General features: G+C 36.8%; 2 protein-coding genes across 2 annotated transcripts in view; both read left to right on the forward strand.

Annotated features, from left to right (window-relative positions):
- The first annotated feature begins 1904 nt into the window (after positions 1–1904).
- On the forward strand, positions 1905–13822 carry arap1a (ArfGAP with RhoGAP domain, ankyrin repeat and PH domain 1a). Its single transcript, XM_058776865.1, has 25 exons — positions 1905–2008; positions 2415–2503; positions 2638–2739; positions 2859–2928; positions 5161–5281; positions 5419–5615; positions 5702–5811; positions 6143–6342; positions 6438–6523; positions 6646–6828; positions 6913–7087; positions 7165–7272; positions 7726–7861; positions 7950–8052; positions 8534–8708; positions 8798–9007; positions 9269–9484; positions 9600–9705; positions 9946–10093; positions 10729–10797; positions 11018–11101; positions 11226–11343; positions 12822–12927; positions 13510–13640; positions 13740–13822. Exons 1-24 carry the CDS (start codon positions 1997–1999, stop codon positions 13529–13531), a joined length of 2946 nt encoding a protein of 981 aa, XP_058632848.1. The 5' UTR covers positions 1905–1996; the 3' UTR covers positions 13532–13640; positions 13740–13822.
- A 3208-nt stretch (positions 13823–17030) lies between these two features.
- LOC131541257 (globoside alpha-1,3-N-acetylgalactosaminyltransferase 1-like) overlaps positions 17031–20922 on the forward strand; it is a 34324-nt gene continuing 30432 nt past the window's right edge. Inside the window, exon 1 of the mRNA XM_058776905.1 lies at positions 17031–17224. Coding sequence (XP_058632888.1) covers positions 17172–17224 — 53 coding nt within the window. The 5' untranslated portion in view covers positions 17031–17171. The remainder of the gene's footprint in view (positions 17225–20922) is intronic.

Genomic DNA, 20922 nt, shown 5'->3' on the forward strand with positions numbered 1-20922 from the left:
GATACAGAGCTTTTGTAAAAAAAAAAAATAATAATTAATTTCTGTGTGGACTACACACAGAAAAAACAAGTACTACAACTTGATGTCTGTTAATCCATATTATTGTTTTCTGTCCTTGTTTTTAGGATTGTTCTTTGTAACAATGCATCCATGTCTCATTTAAAAAATCAAATAAAAAATAATAGGCTAATCGATACAGAGCTCCGTCTGAAAGTACCTGACTTTCTAGATACAAGCTTCGAAGCCTCGGTACTTCCAAAAACATATCTGTCACCGTAAACTGTTAAGTACTAGAACTGTGGTAAAATTAGAATATGTTCATAACGCCATATGAAACTAATAAAGCGCCTACATTACTGCTGCAGTCATTAGAGGGCGTAAGTATATAAACTGCAGGTGCTATTGCTGATGAATACATAAGCATTGCGCAACAATTAACGTAGACCAAACAAATTATCTAAGTATACATTTAGTTTATCAGTAGTTGCAACCAGCAGCGTCGGAAACGAGTTAATCTGTCTTCAGACTTTGTGCCCTTATGCTTGTGTGGACTTAAATTCATAAACTTCCAGTTACTAAAAGTAATGAGTTTGGCCAAAAAATGTTGAGATAACAGGGTTGATAGCACGGTGCTTTTAAAGCTAGAATTTTTTTTTTAGTTATATAGCTATCCGAAGAATTGCAGGAATGGTAACTGAGTCATAAACTTCCTCATTTTCAAAATTGAGCCCTGTGCGTGTGTGTGTGTGTGTGCGTGTGTGTGCTTGTGTGTTTTTAATAAATGCCTTGTAATGCAGTAGGGCTTGGTTAGCGCAGATTTGGCTGCACACAGGTAACTTCATGATCTTTTTTTCTCGGTTAATAACATCCTAAACTGTAGCACAGTTTTAAACGATAGCACTAACGGTGTTTATGGTTATGAGGACGATTATACAACATAACACTTGAATTTGAAAGATATAGGTCTATTGTTTTGAAAAATGATGCCCGTGTGTGTGTGTGTGTGTGTGTGTGTGTGTGTGCGCGCGTGAATGTGTTACTAGCTCTTAAACAGTTAAGTATAGTAAATATTTATGTAGGCTATAAGATATTTATTTGAACAATTATTTATTTGACCAGATATTTATTTGAACAATATCTGCTACTAAATGCACCTTTATTCCTCTAATATTCACATAAGAATGTCTATTTCTGCATGCGTGTGTTTGTATATACATAGGTGACCATGTGCACTTTTAAATGTGTGTTTTTGCACTCCAGATGGATGGACAATAAATTATTGTCTTTTTGAGTAATTAATTGAGTTATTATCTCGGTTTCATGGAGAACACAGATCTGAGGTTACTTCCCAAACTTGACCACAGTGAAGAAGAGCATTGTTGTATGTGCTGAAAGGACTTTTGTTACTGTTGTAACGTCTGATGTCTTTCAAAGGTTGTGTGTTTCTTGATGTCTGAACTGGGAAAGTTTTAGAAATGCTGTTCATCAGGTTTGGTGACTTTATTCAGTTTGTTACAGTAATTAGTAGGCGGAAGAGATGTTGGTTTATTTCTGTGATTTAGGTCACAGCCTTACATCAGGGTTGATAAGATAATTTCATAAGATCAGACAACACAGTTAACCGTTCTCTAGATTGTTTTTCTCTTCTTCTTCTTTTCTTCAGAGTATTTGTGTAAACTGGGTCAAAAAAAAAAATCCTTATTTTAACCCAAAACTAATTATAATTATCCAAAGTCTGAAAAAAATGTTGTACAAATCAGTAAGGAAATTTCAAGATGGTTTGGAACTGTGCCAGGAAAAATGATCTGATTGCCATGTATTTCAAAGATATAGAGTTTTCTTTTCAGTATTAAAGATACCACACATATAATGGTTTCCTTTTTTTTTTTTTTATTTAATTTTTTTTTTTTTTTATTGGTTGATTAATTCCCTTCGATAATTAATTTATTCAAGAGTTCTGCCTCCTTCACAGGTGCACACAACATAATCCCAGAACATGGCTTTAAAGGTAAATTGCATGTCTGTGAGTGTTTATATGGTGTCTTTGTGAAAGCTGGTTAACTAGTCGTTTTTTGTTAGGCCTATATGTAAAACTCACACTCACTGCTGCGCTATCAAACTGAAATGTACAGTACTTCATTTTTTAATACATTTCTAGTTTTTATCTGATAAATATTCTGTTCTACCAATAAGTTCTTGTTGAATATACACTACCATTTAAAAGTTTGGCGTCTGTAAGGAAAAATTTATCTTATGCTCCTTTAAGGCTATACATTTATTTGATTACAAATACAGTAAACATTTCACAATCATTTCACAATTAATATTACTGACCCCAAACCTTTGAACAGTGGTGTATTTATGTATTATTTTCATCAACAGCTGTTTGTATCTAATGGTTAAATGTCTTCCAGCAGGAGGATCTCTTGCGAGACATGCAGAAGTGTTTTAACAACCTGAAAGTTGAAGAGGACAAAAAAGAGACAGTAATTCCGAGAGAACGGTGTGTGCATGAAAAAAACAAATGCTGTTATGTGGATAATGTTATTTCAGTGTGTGTGTGTGTTTGCATGAGCCTTCAGTGATGAAGAAATTAGATTTATTCTGTATCTAATAATATTAATTTGTTCATGTTAGTGAGGACAGTATTGATATCCGATGTACAGACTTTCCTGATTTCTCAGAGGACTTCCGTCAGATTGTTAAAGCTGGCTGGCTAGAGAAAACTCCTCCAAAAGGGTAAGAAACAACTTATACACAATTGATATGTCTTCTATGACTTTTCTGACAGCCTGAGGTTGTGTTTATATTTTTGTTATTTATAAGTGTTTTATTAATATTCATGTTTGTATTTTCAGAGGGAAGATTTACCAGCGCCGATGGGTGCAGCTGGATTCAGAATATATGAGATATTTTCAATCCATCAAGGTAACTTGAATAAATAAATGGGTCTTTTTAAAAAATGTTTCATAATCTTGAAAAATCAAGATTATTAAGATTCTTCTATTCAGATTAAATCTAGTTGATCATATTTTCTAGTTCACTAGACACTAGTTTCCTTCCAAAATGACTATAAAAAGTCCTGCCATGTTATTATTTACTTTAAGGAAGTTGTTAAGCATTTACTGTACAAACATGATAAGCCAGACAATGATTGGAATGAAGAGGGGGTGATGACCAACATGAAAACCAAAGGGGTATGAAAGCTGGAATGTATTTCTGCCTTTGGGTTTCAGTTTAAATCAACGATTAAATCCCACTAACAAATTTTTGCCATTTAGCAGGTCATTCAGTTGCCTGATATTTGGATTAGGCAAATGTAGCATTATAGTGTTTGGACTGTAAAAGGTAAAAAAGGAAGGCAGTGGTGTACTCTCTCTGAGATAATAATCAAAATAATAATAGCAATAATTACACTCTAAACCACTGCCAGTCCTTTGCCCCCCAACTCTATGATTAATTACCACACTGTAGCCAACTTAAAATTTTAAGGCAACCAGCTTCAGCAGATTTTTGAGTTTTCTCAATTTGTCGTTTTAAGTTTATGCAACAAAAATGTGCCAATCTTCGTCTTCTCCTTCTTCTTCTTCTCCTTCTTCTTCTTCTTCTTCTTCTTCTTCTTCATTTTACCGTTTTGTTTCAATAAATAAATTTAAAAAACACTATAAACTAAATTGTCATTTTAAATACTGCAGGTGAATTTTGGCACCAGAACATTATGATGTACAATTAGAAAAGCTGATATTCATTTTTAGATTTTCTAAATAATCTTTTAACAGTGTTTAAAAATGATTAGTGGTTTTAAATAAATTTTAAGTGAGCATTAGATGATGGCCAAGGTCATTGGGGACAATAAGGGGACAATTAGATTTTTAAATTTACAGTAAATTTGAATTGTACCCCTTCCAAATATACTCTATGTATCCCTTTTGTTTTTGTATTTATTTGTTGTCTATAGAGTGTAGCATTATTCACTGTGTGTTCTTTATGAGTCTTTATTGTCCTGTTTACAGACCCTGTGAAATATTTTGTTTTGTTTCTGTGGCTGGAATAATAGTAAACATACCTGTGAAACCAGAGCTGGGTAGTAACTGATAACCTGTAATCTGGATTACGTAGTCAGATTCCAGAAATGAAGTACTTGTAATTAGATTTAAAAAATACTCGTAATCAGACTACAGTTAAATTTTGATTGATTACATATTATTCACACAATAGCAATAAATTATTCATAATTTGATTCCCCTTAATTCCTCTTTATCATTTTTAAATGATCCTTTCCTAAATAGCCTATCGCTCATATACATTCAGAAAGTCTTCCAGTTTTGTGGACATTCATCAGTCATTAGTCAGGTGGCTACACAGCATTTGAACACTGGATTTACAAAAATCATTTCAGGTTTAAGAACTGTTTCAACATTGCATCAACTACTGATGAACACATTCATTTTATTTGAATTATCATCAGTAGTTTATTTAATCAAGGCTTTTGTCTCTCAAACATGCACAAATTTGTGTTATTTCTCATTTAAATGTAATTTTTAAATGTAATTTGTTTGCCATCTGAACCTCGTTTGCCTAATATATTTACTTGAACTACCTCTGATATTTTAAAATAAATATTTTAGTATCATAAATATTAAGTATCTCATTTGCATGTTCACAGTTCTGACATGCAGGTAAACAAATATAATCTTAATTTGATTTTTTTAATTAAGTGTTTTATTTTGATTGATGTTGTTTTAAAATGATCTATCTAAATGACATTTTAATGATTTAATTGATTATTAGCTTTTCATCATACTCAAGAACTGCCTGCAGTTACTTTACGAACCCCAGTTTGGGAAACCTTGATGTAATGTAGTGTTTAAAGCACTTCATGTTGTTAATTACAAGGAATGGAATATTTTTTTTCTCTTCGTATTTTTATATCAATATGGTACAAGACTGTCCTATTTAAATCAGTTTGATAAACAAGTTACGTCAAAAGTAATCTAAAAGTAATCAAAAAGTAGTCTGAGTATATTACCTAAAATATGTAATGTAATGCTACAATTTTTGTCTTGTAATTTGGAATCAGTAACGGACTGCAATTTGATATTAATCTACCCAGCTCTGTGTGTGTTAAAGAATTTCTCCCTGTCTGTCTCTCTCTGACAGGAAGTATACTCTAAAAGGATGGTGTCTCTGGGATCTGTCGATAAGGCGGTCAATGTTGGAGACATGCGATTCGAGCTCCACAGTCAGAGCCGGACTTTCTTTTTTCGAGCTGAAAGCACCCGTGCGTATTTGTCCATCTATTTTTTCCTGACCTTGCAGAACATCTATTACACATCTTTGCTTTTGCATTCAGGCTATGAATCATTTACATGCATTTTTAGTGTATGTGTATTTATTATCATTTTATTTTTTTTACAGAGGAAAGAAATGACTGGGTGTGTTGTATTGAAAAGATTCTGAGTGATCGCAAACATAGTCTGGAGCCCCGGAATCTGTTCTTTAAGAATGGAAGTGTGAATATTTGTTTCGAGGGCTACATGGAAATGTTGTCGCCACGCACCAAAGTCTACACACTTATCAGCAAGGACAAACTGTTCCTCTTCAGGAGCCACGAGGTGTGAGTCTGAATGTGAATGGATGCCTTTCTAAATGTTTTGGTGGGTTTATTTGATCGATTTTTTTGTGTTTGTGTTGTGTATAGGAATATTTTCAGGGTGTAGGCATCACTGATATAGATATGCGAATGGCCAACGTGAGAAATGGAGAAAGCAAGCGCTCTTTGACGCTCACCACTCCATACAGAGCATTCAGGTAAACACTGCAACTTCTCACATTTTGCACAAGCTGGAAGGCACTTGTGTTATTTTAGTATTACATATTTATATACCATTATAAATATTTATAATTTAGAAGCACTTAGAAATATTTAGTAATATTTAGAACCAGTGAAAACAATGTGCTTTGCGTACTTTATGAAGGTCTGTCAGGGCTTCAAGGATGGCATATGTAGACATGACTGACTTACTTGACAAAGCAAAATAAACTGTAAATTTAATAATGAAACTGTGAACTAACTCACTACATTAATGAAAAGCTCCTGCACCAGCCCCCTAATTACATTTGTATCTCCCTCTCTCTGTAGTTTTATGGTGGATTCAGAGAGTGAGAAGCAGAGATGGTCTGAGGCGCTTAATGAGTGTGTGAGCCGCGCTCTGTCATGTGATGGGTTGTGTGAGAGCATTTGGCGTGTGCCATCGAACCGCTTGTGTGCGGACTGCAGCTCTTCGATGCCGGAGTGGGCTTCAGTCAACCTGTGTGTTCTGCTGTGTGAAAAATGTGCAGGTGAATACAAACACTCACATGTTAACAAATGACAGCTGTTGTATGTATGTACTGTATGTGGGCTCATAAATATGTGCACATTTGTGTGATAACAGGTGCACACAGAAGTCTGGGCCAGAACGTGTCAAAGGTTCGCAGCCTGAAGCTGGATGAACGAGTGTGGACTGATGACCTCATCAGGGTACAATGAATATGATGCACGCAGTCTACGTGTTGCCACAGCAGTTAAATTCATGCTTTGCAGATGAAATGGTGCCTTTCTCTTTCAGGATGATGCATGATAATCTCATTATGTGTTGCCAGGTTTTTCTGTTGCTGGGTAACGGCAAAGCAAATCAGTTCTGGGGAGCAAATATTCCCCCGAGCGAGAGTCTCTGTTCGAGCGCACAAAGTGAGCAGCGTCTCGAACACATCACAGCAAAATACAAAGATGGAAAATATCGCAAATACCACACACTCTATGGCCAACAGGAGGCGCTCAACAGCGTTAGTTCATTCATTACAAATGCCAAGTAAATGCACATCAAATGGCAGTTCTTCTCTCATGTTTGTTTGCTCTGGGTATCCTAGGCTCTGTGTTCAGCGGTGCAGTCTGGTGATTTGTTGGAGACTCTCTCGCTGCTGAATTGTGGGGCAGATATCAACTGCAACACTGGAATCCCAGAATTCCCTACTCCACTGTCTCTGGCCAAACGCAGTGGCCAAACAGTACAGGCGGAGCTACTTATGCTGAACTTGAACTCAGGTACACAAATAAACAAGCAAAACCACAATGTCCATGTGTTTAGATACACACGTTCATCTTGATTTGTTGTTCATCAGAGTCGTTTACGCCAGTGGATAAAGATGCATCCATTCGATCTCAGTCTGGCTATCTTTTTAAGACTGCCTCGTCAGCTAAGCCAATCACAGAACACAAAAGCAAAGCAGGTATGGGTCAGCTCCTGTGGCTTCATTGATTAAGTAAACTGCTGTATGATGACTTGCTACTGAATCTCAATGATATTACATTTTGTGTGCTTGTGAGGATGTTTGACTTCCAAAAAGACTTAAAAGCCTAAAATGAAACTTTTACATCATCATTTTGGGATGAAACGTTCATTGTACTATGCAAGAATCTTGATTAACATTAAAAGTGGATCTTAAAACTTGATTAACTTCTATAATTACATTTACATTATATGAGCATTTAAACTGTTTTTGGAAATTGTAAAATGTCAGGCTATAGGCTTTTTAGGCTTTCATTTGCACATTAATCTACAATATTTCTTTGCAAATTCAAGTGTTTTTCAATTACAAATAAATGAGCAACCATAAACATATGTTGTGTTGAGGTGCCTTGTGTCTGTATGTGTATTAACCTTATTGTGGTGCATATTTTAGATTTCTCTCAGCGTTGGTGTTGTCTTGGTGATGGAATGTTTAGCTACTTTAAGAGTGAACAGAGTCACCACAAGTGTGGTGGCATGAAGACCAGTGAAATCGTCTGCCTGTCCGTCAACAGCCCAGGGAAACATGGGTAATAAACCCTGAACTTCAATCCTAAGTGAGTTTATTTTTACCACGTTAATTCCATATTTACCATGTCCTCTCTAATTGACTGGCAGCTATGAACACACATTTGAACTGTACTCTGAGGAGGGAAGAGTCTACCTGTTTGGAAGTGATGAGGGCAGCATTGTCAAGAACTGGATCCAGGCTATTGCCATGGTGAACAACCTTTTTTATTTTTATTTTTTTGTAGCTCATTTAAATGTCAAACAAGTGCTTTAGATTAGGTTTTCAAACTGGACCACAAGGGGGTGCTAAGGTATCAATTTTGCTATTTCAGAAATAAATAAGATTTTAATTTTAAAATCAATTAAAATAGAAATTGGAAAGTTTTGCTATAATAATAATATTATAATATTACTATACTACAATACTATGCCAAATTCTCTTTAAGGTATTCTATAGTCTTTGACTACACCATAATAATTTGTAATATTACTGTTTTACTGTATTTTCTAATCAAATAAAATTTCTAGGCATAAGAGACTTGTTTCTTGACAAAAACAGTTTTTTTTATTTGTAAATATTCATTTCTCCTTCCTAGCATTATTCTGTAAAGCTGGAACAATATTTATTTACTATATTGGAGTTGGAGACAAATAAACTGATCTACCTTCTTCCTTCTCATCCCTTGATTTAGGCTGTGCTTCCTCCTGCACTGTTTGATGTGTGTGGGACCTGTGATCGTCTGGGTCGCCTGCGCTGCACCGAGGGCAACCATGGCATTGGTTGGTTTTGCTTGAGCGGCTTCAAACTGCAGGTGTTACTGGAAGACAACGTACAAATAATCGACCTGCGCAAGCTACTTACACTCAGTGAGTTACAGCTCACACACAACAATCTGAGACGGTATAAAAATGTGGGTGTCTGTTTAAATGTACTCTGAGTGCGTATGTGTATGCAGATCTCTCTGACAGTGCTGGCTCCATGGTACTTGTGTGGAGAGGTGGACCTCTGCATTTGCTAGCTGACCGCAGGCCTCATTTTGTGGGCTGGCAGACCTTCATTCAGCAGAGATCGGGTTCCGGAGATCAGCCACTATCACAACAGCAACTCACTGATCTGGGTGTCCCTGTGACTGTTGACCGCTGCCTGGACCATGTAACACGTTATGGTATACAAACACACATTCCCATTACATAAGAAAACACAAACATTCTGTTGTAGAAATTTAAAATCTGAAATTTTAAAATAGAAATTTTAAATTCTAATTAAAGTGTACTCAGCTAGATATAATTCTCTTTCTACATTCTGCCGCTGATTAAATCACACCGTTTAAAATGTAATGATTATCTCCTAAAAGTAAGGAAGTAAAGCAGAAATGTCTAAAATGAGTTCCAAAACACAAACATAATGTCACATTTATTTATTTCAGGACTGATGTCATCAGGAATTTACCGGAAGAGTGGCATTAATTCTCATGTGACCAAGCTGCTGGAGAGGTTTCAAATTGATGCACGAAGCGTTACACCGCTTGAGTCGGACTATTCTGTGGATGACGTGGCTCACACGCTAAAACGATTTCTCAGGGAGGTCAAAGATGGAGTGTTTAATGGACAAGAAAACAACGACAGCTGGCTTAAAGCTGCAGGTGAATAAAAATTGGAGTAATGTGAGATGAGACATTTAATACCGCTTGGAAAGTGGGAGCAGTTGAACACTATTGTAGCATGTACTTTTTTTTTCTTTTTTTTAACTCTCTGCAGGTCTAAAGGACATGACTGAGAAGATAAATAGATACCAGATTCTCCTTTCAAACCTCCCAGATGTTAACAGAGAAACACTCAAAGCACTCATACACCACCTGGTTTGGTATGTTATAAGTCATGTGACTTGCTCAGCTGTCTAAAAGCTACAAAGTACTACACAAACCACTATAAAACTAATTTTCTTTTCTGATGAAGCCATTCTAAAACTAGACGGGAAATTTTTAAGTACTTTAAAAAGTTGTTTTTAATATTTCTGGCTGATTTGAATTGATCATAAGGGGTAGTATGTAGTTATTGCTAGTAGTACATCCAAAAACTTGACCCAAAATGTCTGCTTTGTCAGTGTTCAGCACCTGTCCGATGAGAATCAGATGACTATACGAAACCTTGGTATCGTATTCAGTCCAACGCTTTTTCACACGGATGGAACAGGTGCCACAGGATCTCAGGTGGTGGAGGAGCTGATTCAAAACTACTGCAGCATTTTTAATGTGAGTTACTACAACCTTTAAACCTTTAAAGACAAATTCCATGTCTTAATTTGAAATAATATATATCATTATTATCGGTTTATCAAAGTGTGTTTGGGCATTTTGATAAATCAATAACAATTAGGCTATATGAATTTTAGAGCTGTCGGGACAGATTTAGTGGTGAATAATTGCATACATACTTTATTCAACGGTGCATGTCACGTCAAATCCGCACACAGAGAAAAGAAGCTACAGTGGCATTGTCATAATGAATGAGAAAAAACTAACCATGGATCATTCAAAAAAGTTCATGGGGAATCAATAAACGCATTATTTATTTGTCCATCCGTTCTGATAAGATGCCCTGTATTCATGTGTACACTGGTGCCTCAAACCACATTCATTCATGGAGAGGAGCAGAGATGAAGTACAATCAAAACAGTCTTCTTCCACATCTCATGTCTCATGCACATTTATTTTTTTATCTCCAGAGGGCCTTAAGTTACATAGTGCAGCTTTAAATGTATATTGCAATTGGATTCATGCTGACATAGAGACCAACTGATGCACTTATGAATTATTAAATGTTAATTCAGAATGCTGATCAAATGCTGTTGATAAATATGATGACTGAGATGAAGCTTATTTTGCAGGTCTCAGAGTCTGACCTTCAGAGGCAGCTAAACATGACGTCGGTCATCCTGAATAAACACAAGTCCCAGGTCAGAGTTCACAGAACACGGGCATTTACAATATTATGTTAAGAGCTTCTTTTTTTTTTTTTTGAATGATGTTTTGCCATGATGAAATATCTAAAAAACTTCTCATGTTGATGTGCTGGCTTTGATGACATTACTGAATAGTACAGTAACACTGGAAAGCTGTTGATGAATTATTTGACATCATTTGAATTGTTTTGTTTTGCTGGTATTTGACATTCAGAGACCCTTGAGTCGAACTCCATCCAGCACCATTTGTGCTGTTTACCTGGAGAAGAAAGCTGAGGGTGCGGAGGTGCTTGTTCAGGTGCATATTTTAATCTTAACACAAACTTAAATTTATTTAAGTACTTTATTGGAATTCTTCCACAAATGTTAGTGTAAGATCTTTGTAGGTCAATTTTTTTCTTTCTGTGTACTATATGTGTTAGGTCACAGCAGATATGACAGTAGTCAAGTTGGTTTCTGTGGTTTTGGAGCTTAAAGGAATTCAGCAGGCCAATGAAGAGAGCTGGAGCTGCTATGAAGTTCTAGAGAAAGAGGATATGGGTAAAATTTCAGCCTATTCTAGAAGTGGCACTGAATAATAATACATGCAAGTAAGAATTAAGATAAAAGCCTTTCCTTTTTTTAGATGTTTTTCTTTGGAGCTGCTTTATTTCTATGTTAAAAAAGTGTCACCATCCCGCCCAAGTGTACTTCAATATTACAATTAAATCCTAATCTAATCATGACAAACTATATGTCGTTGGAAAGGTCTAAGACTCCTAAATAGATATTTTACTACTGATTTCTGTGAAAAATTATGTAGGAACAGTAATATATTAATTTATGACAAGAGTGCACCCCAAAACATATACGTCATAACAGGAGTTCTAACCTTTGTCACAAAAATTATTTTTCGTTTCCTTTTCCCCCCCATCACATGTTTTAGTAATCATCACAAGTTATATATCATTTGAAAGCTTAAAACCTCAAAATTTATTTTGTGAAAACGGATATTGCGTTACCATGGACATAGTACTTTAAAAAAGTTTAGCGGACTCCTCCCCCTTAGTGGGGGGTGTCATATTACAAAATACATTATGGTCTTTTAGAATCAAAAATTGTATAATCTTGACAAAATACATATCGTTCGAAAGGTCTGAGTATTTTGTGATAGACATAATATTGATAGAGAAATTTAGACATTTGTGACAGAAAAATGCATCAATAAAAAAATTCAATGGAATTGGGTGTCACCTGTTGGGGCTGTTTGTTATGAACGCTTTTTTCATAATTTTTTTTATTTTATTTCAACTTCAAATTTGACATATTTAGACATATGACTTTAATTATACTGCAATTTTGGATTAAAAACTAATTTGTCAAATATTTATTTTATATAAAATAAAATAAAAATATTACATTTTCTTTATAGTAAATTTAAACTTCTACAACTTACAACAACATACTTTCCTTTTTTGAAATGATAATCTGCTGATTATCTTCTTTAAAAAGAGACCAACCTTAGGTCAGTTTTCAGAAGCGTTCATGAATTATAACAATTTAAGTTTGGATAGTTCACTTTCACGTCTTTTGGTACAGTACAATAATAAACTATGACAAAGGTTTTAATTCCTTCATTATGATCCATCATGGTCCAAAGTGCATTTTAACCAAGTTGTTGTTTAATTTGTTCCTACTATGCTGTAGTACAAAAACGGTGTCATGTTCAAAATTCCCCGTATTGGCAAATGACAACAAACAGTTGTCAAGTTTTGTTGGATCAGTGTGGTATCCCCGTTACCATTTGTTGCTGTTGGTTGGTGCTCATTTTCACTGATTGAACAAGTTGAATTGGCGTTTCTCGATCGTGGATTGTCTGAGAAGTGACGTAATGTACTCAGTAGGCTGTCAGTGCAGTGCCAGTTGGTCTTCTGAATATGAGACCTTATCTATTGATCGTGACTCTGGATGTGGTTTCTGTGACTAAGAAATTCAGTTATTTGAATGTATTTATTGTATTATGGTTTATTTTATAATAGAGAGAACTCTGCATTACCAGGAAAGAGTGCTGCCAATCTATTTTTCACTTAGCTGTCACTCTCACTTGCTGATCAAGAGGAATCAGTATATTATCAGCATCACGAGGTACCTGGGTATGTTTCATCACACAAACACCAGTGCATAGTGAAAATCAATTCAGTCACCATAATTGATGAGAATGGTGGAGAAAAGTATGAAACATTGCAGATTTCAATTTTTTTATTTGGAAATTAAGAGATTGCAAAAATATCTAAAAGTACACAGAAATCTTAAATCAATTTGTTATTGTAGCTTCTGAAATGCTTTTTTAGCATACATTTTAATTTAGTAAAGGCACAATGTTTCTGTCTATAAAACTAATTCCAAACATTTAACCATACACATTTGGCTCAAAAGAGGTTATTAAGATCACAAGAAACTTTTTTGACTTAAATGAAGTGTCAAAGCTTTTGACTTTTACTTTAGCATACATAATATGGTGCAATAAAGAACCCCCAACAATTAAGTGAAAAACAACTACAATAAGTCCTATATAATAGATTTACATTTTTACATTTTTATGCATTTATCTAAAGCGACTTACATTGCATTCAAGTTACAGTTTTACATTTTAATAGCCTACTGCTTTTACATTGCTTCTTGTTTGAATAACGGTGCAGTAGCTGTTTGCTTTTTGTGTGTGTGCAGAGAATATAGAGAATCTGTGTAAAAGCGGGCCATTTCGTGTTTGTGAGGTTAAAAGTGAAAGTAGCAAAACTTTCCACAGTCGTCACTGTGAGCTTTCTGGCACCACATTCAGACTACACAAGGACCTGCAGGTGTGTATGTATCTGTGTGTGTGTGTAAACATGAGCAGCTAGTGTATAATCATACACTGAATAAGCATATTCATTTTTAAAAGGCTTCTGTTCTTTCAGGGTTCTCAGTGTGAGAGGGAATATCCTGTCAAAGAGCTCAAGCTCTATCATGGTTGCCGGAGCAAAATGCATCCACCCACACCGTAATAAACCGAGAGCACCTTAACACTAACTATGTCTAGAGCTTACGATCACTCATAAGCAAGGATGCAAACTGACAAGACATGCTTATGTGCAAACCTCACCACACTTCTGACCACATGCAGCAGAAGCCAGACATGTGACCATGGCGTAACAATTGTTGAATTCAGAAAAGCATACGTGCATACTACACTTACTATTTGTGCTATATGAAGATATGTCAAAATTAAATGTAGAATTCCATTTTGAATTCAGCGAATGTTAGGCAGCTTTTTTCTCAATAAATGTATAAATGTACATTTATTTTTTACCCCTCATGAATTTGCATCCTTGTTTCAATATATTAAAGCAATATCCCTATACCTTTAACATATTTATAGGATACAATTTGTGGTGTGTAAAATTTCTCTCATTTTATTTACAGATGGGGACTGATACTGATTCATGACAAGCAGCAGTGGTAAGTTTGTAAGGTTGTAGTTTCCAATTTCAGTTCTTGGTCACATTTCTCTCTCATCAGGCACACACATAGTTTGTTCACACAGCTCTTTCCTGACGACCTGATGATCTACGACAGACAGACAAAATGCGCAGAGCAGTTGGGCAGCAGCACCAGAATTGAGACATTGATTTACAATGCTGACGACCGTTGAAACACATCATCACAGTCTGTGAAAAGGGCCCGTAGAGCTGTAACCACCTTGGGCATTCATATATCAATAACAAATTCTAAAATATTTGCATTTAATATTATGTTCATTTAATCATTTAGCAGACAAATGAAGTCAGATACTCTCCCTCAATATTGAACATTCAGTTACAAAACAAATATTTAGCAGATATGTCAAGCAATATACAACAATCGTTTTTCTTAAAATAGCAATCTTTGTTAAAAAAAAAAAATCTATGTTTTTATTTGCACTAGATAAGCTGCTCTTGTCTATTTTTAGAAATGCCAAAGATTCCTTCATGCTACCTCTGCCTATACAGTGAGGAAAATAAGTATTTGAACACCCTGCTATTTTGCAAGTTCTCCCACTTAGAAATCACGGAGGGGTCTGAAATTGTCATCGTAGGTGCATGTCCACTGTGAGAGACATAATCTAAAAAAAAAATCCAGAAATCACAATGTATGATTTTTAACTATTTATTTGTATGATACAGCTGCAAATAAGTATTTGAACACCTGAGAAAATCAATGTTAATATTTGGTACAGTAGCCTTTGTTTGCAATTACAGAGGTCAAACGTTTCCTGTAGTTTTTCACCAGGTTTGCACACACTGCAGGAGGGATTTTGGCCCACCTCCACACAGATCTTCTCTAGATCAGTCAGGTTTCTGGCCTGTCGCTGAGAAACACGGAGTTTGAGCTCCTCCAAAGATTCTCTATTGGGTTTAGGTCTGAGACTGGCTAGGCCACGCCAGAACCTTGATATGCTTCTTACAGAGCCACTCCTTGGTTATCCTGGCTGTGTGCTTCGGGTCATTGTCATGTTGGAAGACCCAGCCTCGACCCATCTTCAATGCTCTAACTGAGGGAAGGAGGTTGTTCCCCAAAATCCTCGCAATACATGGCCCCGGTCATCCTCTCCTTAATACAGTGCAGTCGCCCTGTCCCATGTGCAGAAAAACACCCCCAAAGCATGATGCTACCACCCCCATGCCTCACAGTAGGGATGGTATTCTTGGGATGGTACTACTCATTCTTCTTCCTCCAAACACGTTTAGTGGAATTATGACCAAAAAGTTCTATTTTGGTCTCATCTGACCACATGACTTTCTCCCATGACTCCTCTGAATCATCCAAATGGTCATTGGCAAACTTAAGTCGGGCCTGGACATGTGCTGGTTTAAGCAGGGGAACCTTCCGTGCCATGCATGATTTCAAACCATGACGTCTTAGTGTATTACCAACAGTAACCTTGGAAACGGTGGTCCCAGCTCTTTTCAGGTCATTGACCAGCTCCTCCCGTGTAGTTCTGGGCTGATTTCTCACCTTTCTTAGGATCATTGAGACCCCACGAGGTGAGATCTTGCATGGAGCCCCAGTCCGAGGGAGATTGACAGTCATGTTTAGCTTCTTCCATTTTCTAATGATTGCTCCAACAGTGGACCTTTTTTAACCAAGCTGCTTGGCAATTTCCCCGTAGCCCTTTCCAGCCTTGTGGAGGTGTACAATTTTGTCTCTAGTGTCTTTGGATAGCTCTTTTTTTTTTTAGATTATGTCTCTCACAGTGGACATGCACCTACGATGACAATTTCAGACCCCTCCATGATTTCTAAGTGGGAGAACTTGCAAAATAGCAGGGTGTTCAAATACTTATTTTCCTCACTGTATATGTTATTGAAAATTATAATATTTATTTTACTAGTTGGTTATATTCTTAAACATTTAACTCAAATCAATTGAAATTCCAGCTCCTCTCCATGTCTTACTTTGTCTCTGGATATTTTTCTTTAAGGTATCTCTGCTGTGAGAATGAGGATGAGTTGACTGAATGGACAGCAATGTTTTACAGCATCCAGGTATTACCTCTGTCATATTTATATTGTATATTACTAAGATGCATTTTTATAGAACCAACTAAAAAGTTTAATTTCTTATTCATAGTACAACGGTGACATCTGGCCCTCCTGGTGAAATAACCTCAAAGCAACTGATGGGTTGGATAACCGCAATTTCTTCTGAGGGAAAAAATATTAAACATGACATGAAAGTGTTTTTAAACAGACTGTGCCCATCTCAGATGATGTATTATTACTAACAGCACACTGTCCTCTTGAATTATGAGTAATGTGACACAATGAAATTCCTCTTTAATTCATGTATCTTTGGCATCAATTTCTCTTAAGTATACCTTTGTTTTTCTCCATTATTCTGAATGTTATTTACTGTATACTGAGTGTTTTAAACAAAATATCTGTATTCAGAGAGTATAAAAAAATTGTTACAATGATAAATGTGCCTTATGGGTCTGAAACAACGTGAGGGTGCATGAGTACTGTTTTCTTAAGAACCAGCGGATGAACCTCTGATTGAATCATTTTGATGGTACAGTCTGTTTTATTTTGAAAACAAGGTTGTGATCATGCCAGAAACTGTGTGCAGGGCAGGCTCAGGAACTGTTATCTGAAAAACATTATATTCAGTCTATACACATATCCTGTCTAGTTGAACTACAGGAACACTAGGTAAGTACAACTTACTGTGCTCAGCAAACCTTTTTGTCATCACAGCTCCCTCCCACTTGCTCCCTCCTTCCTCATTATGCATATAATCATGTGGAGCACTGTCTCACTGAAAGTCTGTCCTTCAAATGATTAGAGACACGAAAACCTAAAGCAGGAATAATGAAAGTAAATTATTTATTTTTTCGTGCGTTAACTGGCTTGTCACTAACTGGGTATGTAATTACTCTTTTAAAATTTGCTTGTGGTTTTTGAATCTTAAAATATTCTATCACATCTGTAGTAAAATCATTTTGAGTTCCTTTTTAAAAAATGTATTACTCAGAGTACAAATTTTTATAAGTTAACTTTTAAAGTTTATGATTTGAGCAAATCAGTCTAAAGTTTCAGCTAAAACAGGCAAACAATGTTTGTAATGTGTTACCACGTTGCAACCTGCCCTGCCATTTTGTTAGAGAAACTTGCAGTAACTTACAGTTATAGAAAGGAAGTGCAGTAATGGGAAGTGCAATAAAACTATTTTAAATGTCATGATGGGTTCATTTGGAATAATTGTTTACTTCTTGTTTTTGTTTTTTGTTTTTTTTATGAAATTGTTGTGTAAAGAGTAGTATTTATTTTCTATGTATGGGTCAAAGAGGAAAAGCGATTTGAAAAAGCAAAAAATGACTAGAATACATTTTTACAGAAGACATCCACTAAAATGTCATTTAGTGAAACATTTAGTTCACATAAAAAATCTTGTCATGCATATTTAGAACAAGGAATTACATTATGACAGGATGTTGTTTATCTATGTGTATATTTTGACAGTCAAGCTGGAGGTGTCTACAGAAAATAATAGTTAGACAATGATATTTGTTGATAAATAGGAATTTTGATAAATTTTTGGTGGTAAAAATCGAGTGAGACCAATCTCAAAAGTTAATTAAAGCCATTAATTACCACCTGAAACCTAATGTAGCACAGTCAAAAAGAAGTACATAAATAAGCAGTAGTACCATGCATAAAAAAGAAAACAAGAAAAATGAACATGTGTTTCGGATGGCATCAGATAGCCTCCACCACAGCTACTGTACTTTCCTGTAGCTCAAATAGTACAGCATGGCGCTAGCAACTACAAAGTCATGGGTTTGATTTCCAGGGAAAGTATAAATGTAAATGGTTACATTAAATCCAAAGTAGTTTGCTTTGAATAAACGTCTGCATAAATCTAAATGTAGCACAAGAAAACATCTTAAAATCTCCACCTACTCTCTTGTCACTCTCACCACATCCTGTAAATGCAACTGCAGACCTGTCTTTAATATAGAACAACATGATCTCACAGAATTCCGTGTAATGTTTTCGGCGATTCCGTGATGCCACCACAGATTCGGAGGTTAATTAAGTCCGTGAACATTACACGGAATTCTGTGAGATCACGTTGTATAGAAAGCTGTTTTCGATCAATGGAGCAAATTCTTAAACTCAACAGATATCGGTCTGTTTTTTTAATCACCTCAACTCAAAACAAGATAAGTGTTATTCCCAAATGTCTTCATTAATACATAGCCAAAAACACCAGGGGTGTATTCCCAAAAGCAGGTTATGTGATATACCCGGGGTATGTTTGAGGATAAGTTAGCGGATAACCTCAGTTTTCGGTTCCAAAATTGGAGGTTACTTTCAGGGTATGTAAGTAACCATAGCAAGTTGCTCTCTGAAGATAACCTGGTTCGGAGCAGGTTATGTTCCAGGGTTAGTTCACTTCAGCGCTATCAGAGCATGTATGATCTACTGACGAGCCTTCAGTGGGCGTGACAGATAGTGCACAATATTATATATTATTACAATACAGTTTTGTATATAGCCTACTATATGTATGTGTGTGTGTATATATATATATATATATATATATATATATATATATATATATAGTTGTATGCTATTTTAATGATAAAGCACTAATATAAGTAATAAATTAGGTTAGCCTATATATTGCTCTAATATGGTTATTATATTTTATTGGCATATATAACAGTTATCTTTATAAATTATAAAACACTATTATGACAAGGTAATGTTTAATTTATTATATTAGCCTATATATATATTTATTACATTTTATATTATCATCTCACACATGGATCGGCATTTTCTATAATGTATTTCTATAATAAAAAATACATATCTTATATGACTTAATATATAATTAGCATCAAACAAACAATATAATTCTTATTCTCAAGGATTAAAGATTAAATGGAAAAAAAAAAAATTATGATGCAAAACGTCTCCGGTTACTATCGTAACCTCGGTTCCCTGAGAGCGAGAACGAGACATCACGGAGAATTTCTGATTCAATTTCTGATTCAACCTTTCCTGAAGTCCTATTGGCTCACGCCAGTCAAATGACTGGCCAATTGTCGCGAAGCATGCAACCGTATGCAAATACTGACGAGCTCGAGAGGCAGTATAAAATGCGGTGCCCGCGACAATTACGCCAGAATCGGATACTGAACGCCGCTTAGCTGGTCGAGCAGCGAGCACGGCGAACACCGTGATGTCTCGCTCGCCTCAGGGAACCGAGGTTACGATAGTAACCGGAGACGCCCTCTCGAGCCACGAGACATCACGGAGAATTTCTCCGTTATGGGAACGATATTCAATCCCGCCGTGAGAGAGGCTACGAGCAGCCTGTACGAGTTACACACTCAGCGAAGAGAGAATACACACACACATAATTCCCACCAATAGCGACGCTTGTTAGGCGGGCTCGCAGCTGATAGGTGGAGGTAAGCCAATGAGCGTCTACACCCCAGGTATCTGAAATTTGCATATCTGGTCGATAATATTGCAGGCTGCGCTGCGAACAGGGCAGAACAGACGCAACAATAGTATTGTAAGGGGCTGCACAGAGATAGCTGTGTTAAGCAGCAGAAGCATAACATGATCATGGTAGCACTAGTAAATAGACACGAATAACTGGAGCTGCACTGAGTACAGGGCAGACAACAACAACGATAGCAAGAAGGCTGCGCAGAGTAATTACTGTGCGAGGCAGCAACACACATGTCCCACAATAGCGGTAGTAAACATAAATCAGTCACTCACCGACAACACTGGGAGGCTAAGGACTGAACGTCCAGCTTGTAAAACCTGGCGAAGGTATTTTGAGAAGACCAGCCGGCTGCAAAGCATATATCCTGAATAGACATACCTCTCGACCATGCCCAGGAGGAGGCGATAGCCCTTGTTGAGTGGGCCCTAATGTGCAGAGGGCATTCCAAACCTTGGCTCGTATAAGCAGCCGTGATAGCGTCCACAATCCAGTGGGAAAGCCTCTGTTTTGAAACGCCCGGCCCTTGGCGCAACCACCGTAGCACACGAAAAGCTGGTCAGATTGCCGAAAGCTGGCCGAGTGGTCGATGTAAATCCTCAAAGCCCTGACGGGGCACACCGAAGTCTGAGCGTCCGCATCACACGAGGTCGATGACTCAGAAGACAGGGCAGACAACGAAACAGTCTGCGCTCTGAAGGGGGTAGATAATGATTTAGGCACGAGCCCGGTCTCGGCCGGAGAGTGACGCTGCAGTCACCGGGTCCGGCGAATACAGTCGCTGCTTACAGAAAACGCGTAAATCCCTATGCGCTTAGCCGAAGCGAGGGCAAGAAGAAGTGCAGTTTTGAGAGATAGCTCCTTCAAATCAACGGATGCCAAAGGTTCGAATGGTGGCTGTGAAAGAGCTCTTAACACCACCTCTAAGTCCCAAGGCGGGACTGAAGGCGGACGCGGAGGATGCAATCTCCTCGCTCCCTTAAGAAAACTCACCACCAGCGCGTGCCTCCCGATCGATTGCCCGCCCAGCGGGGAACGAAACGAGGCAATCGCTGCCACATAGACCTTCAGTGTTGATGGTAGAGATCCACT

The sequence above is a fragment of the Onychostoma macrolepis genome, chromosome 05, assembly GCF_012432095.1.
Source record: "Onychostoma macrolepis isolate SWU-2019 chromosome 05, ASM1243209v1, whole genome shotgun sequence".
Taxonomy (NCBI): domain Eukaryota; kingdom Metazoa; phylum Chordata; class Actinopteri; order Cypriniformes; family Cyprinidae; genus Onychostoma; species Onychostoma macrolepis.

Bases quoted from the DNA above. Each gene is read 5' to 3' on its own strand.
- arap1a (XM_058776865.1), top strand. The intron at 7,273-7,725 runs GTATGGGTCAGC...TGCATATTTTAG, and splicing joins AGAACACAAAAGCAAAGCAG to ATTTCTCTCAGCGTTGGTGT. The intron at 11,344-12,821 runs GTAAAATTTCAG...ATTTTATAATAG, and splicing joins TCTAGAGAAAGAGGATATGG to AGAGAACTCTGCATTACCAG.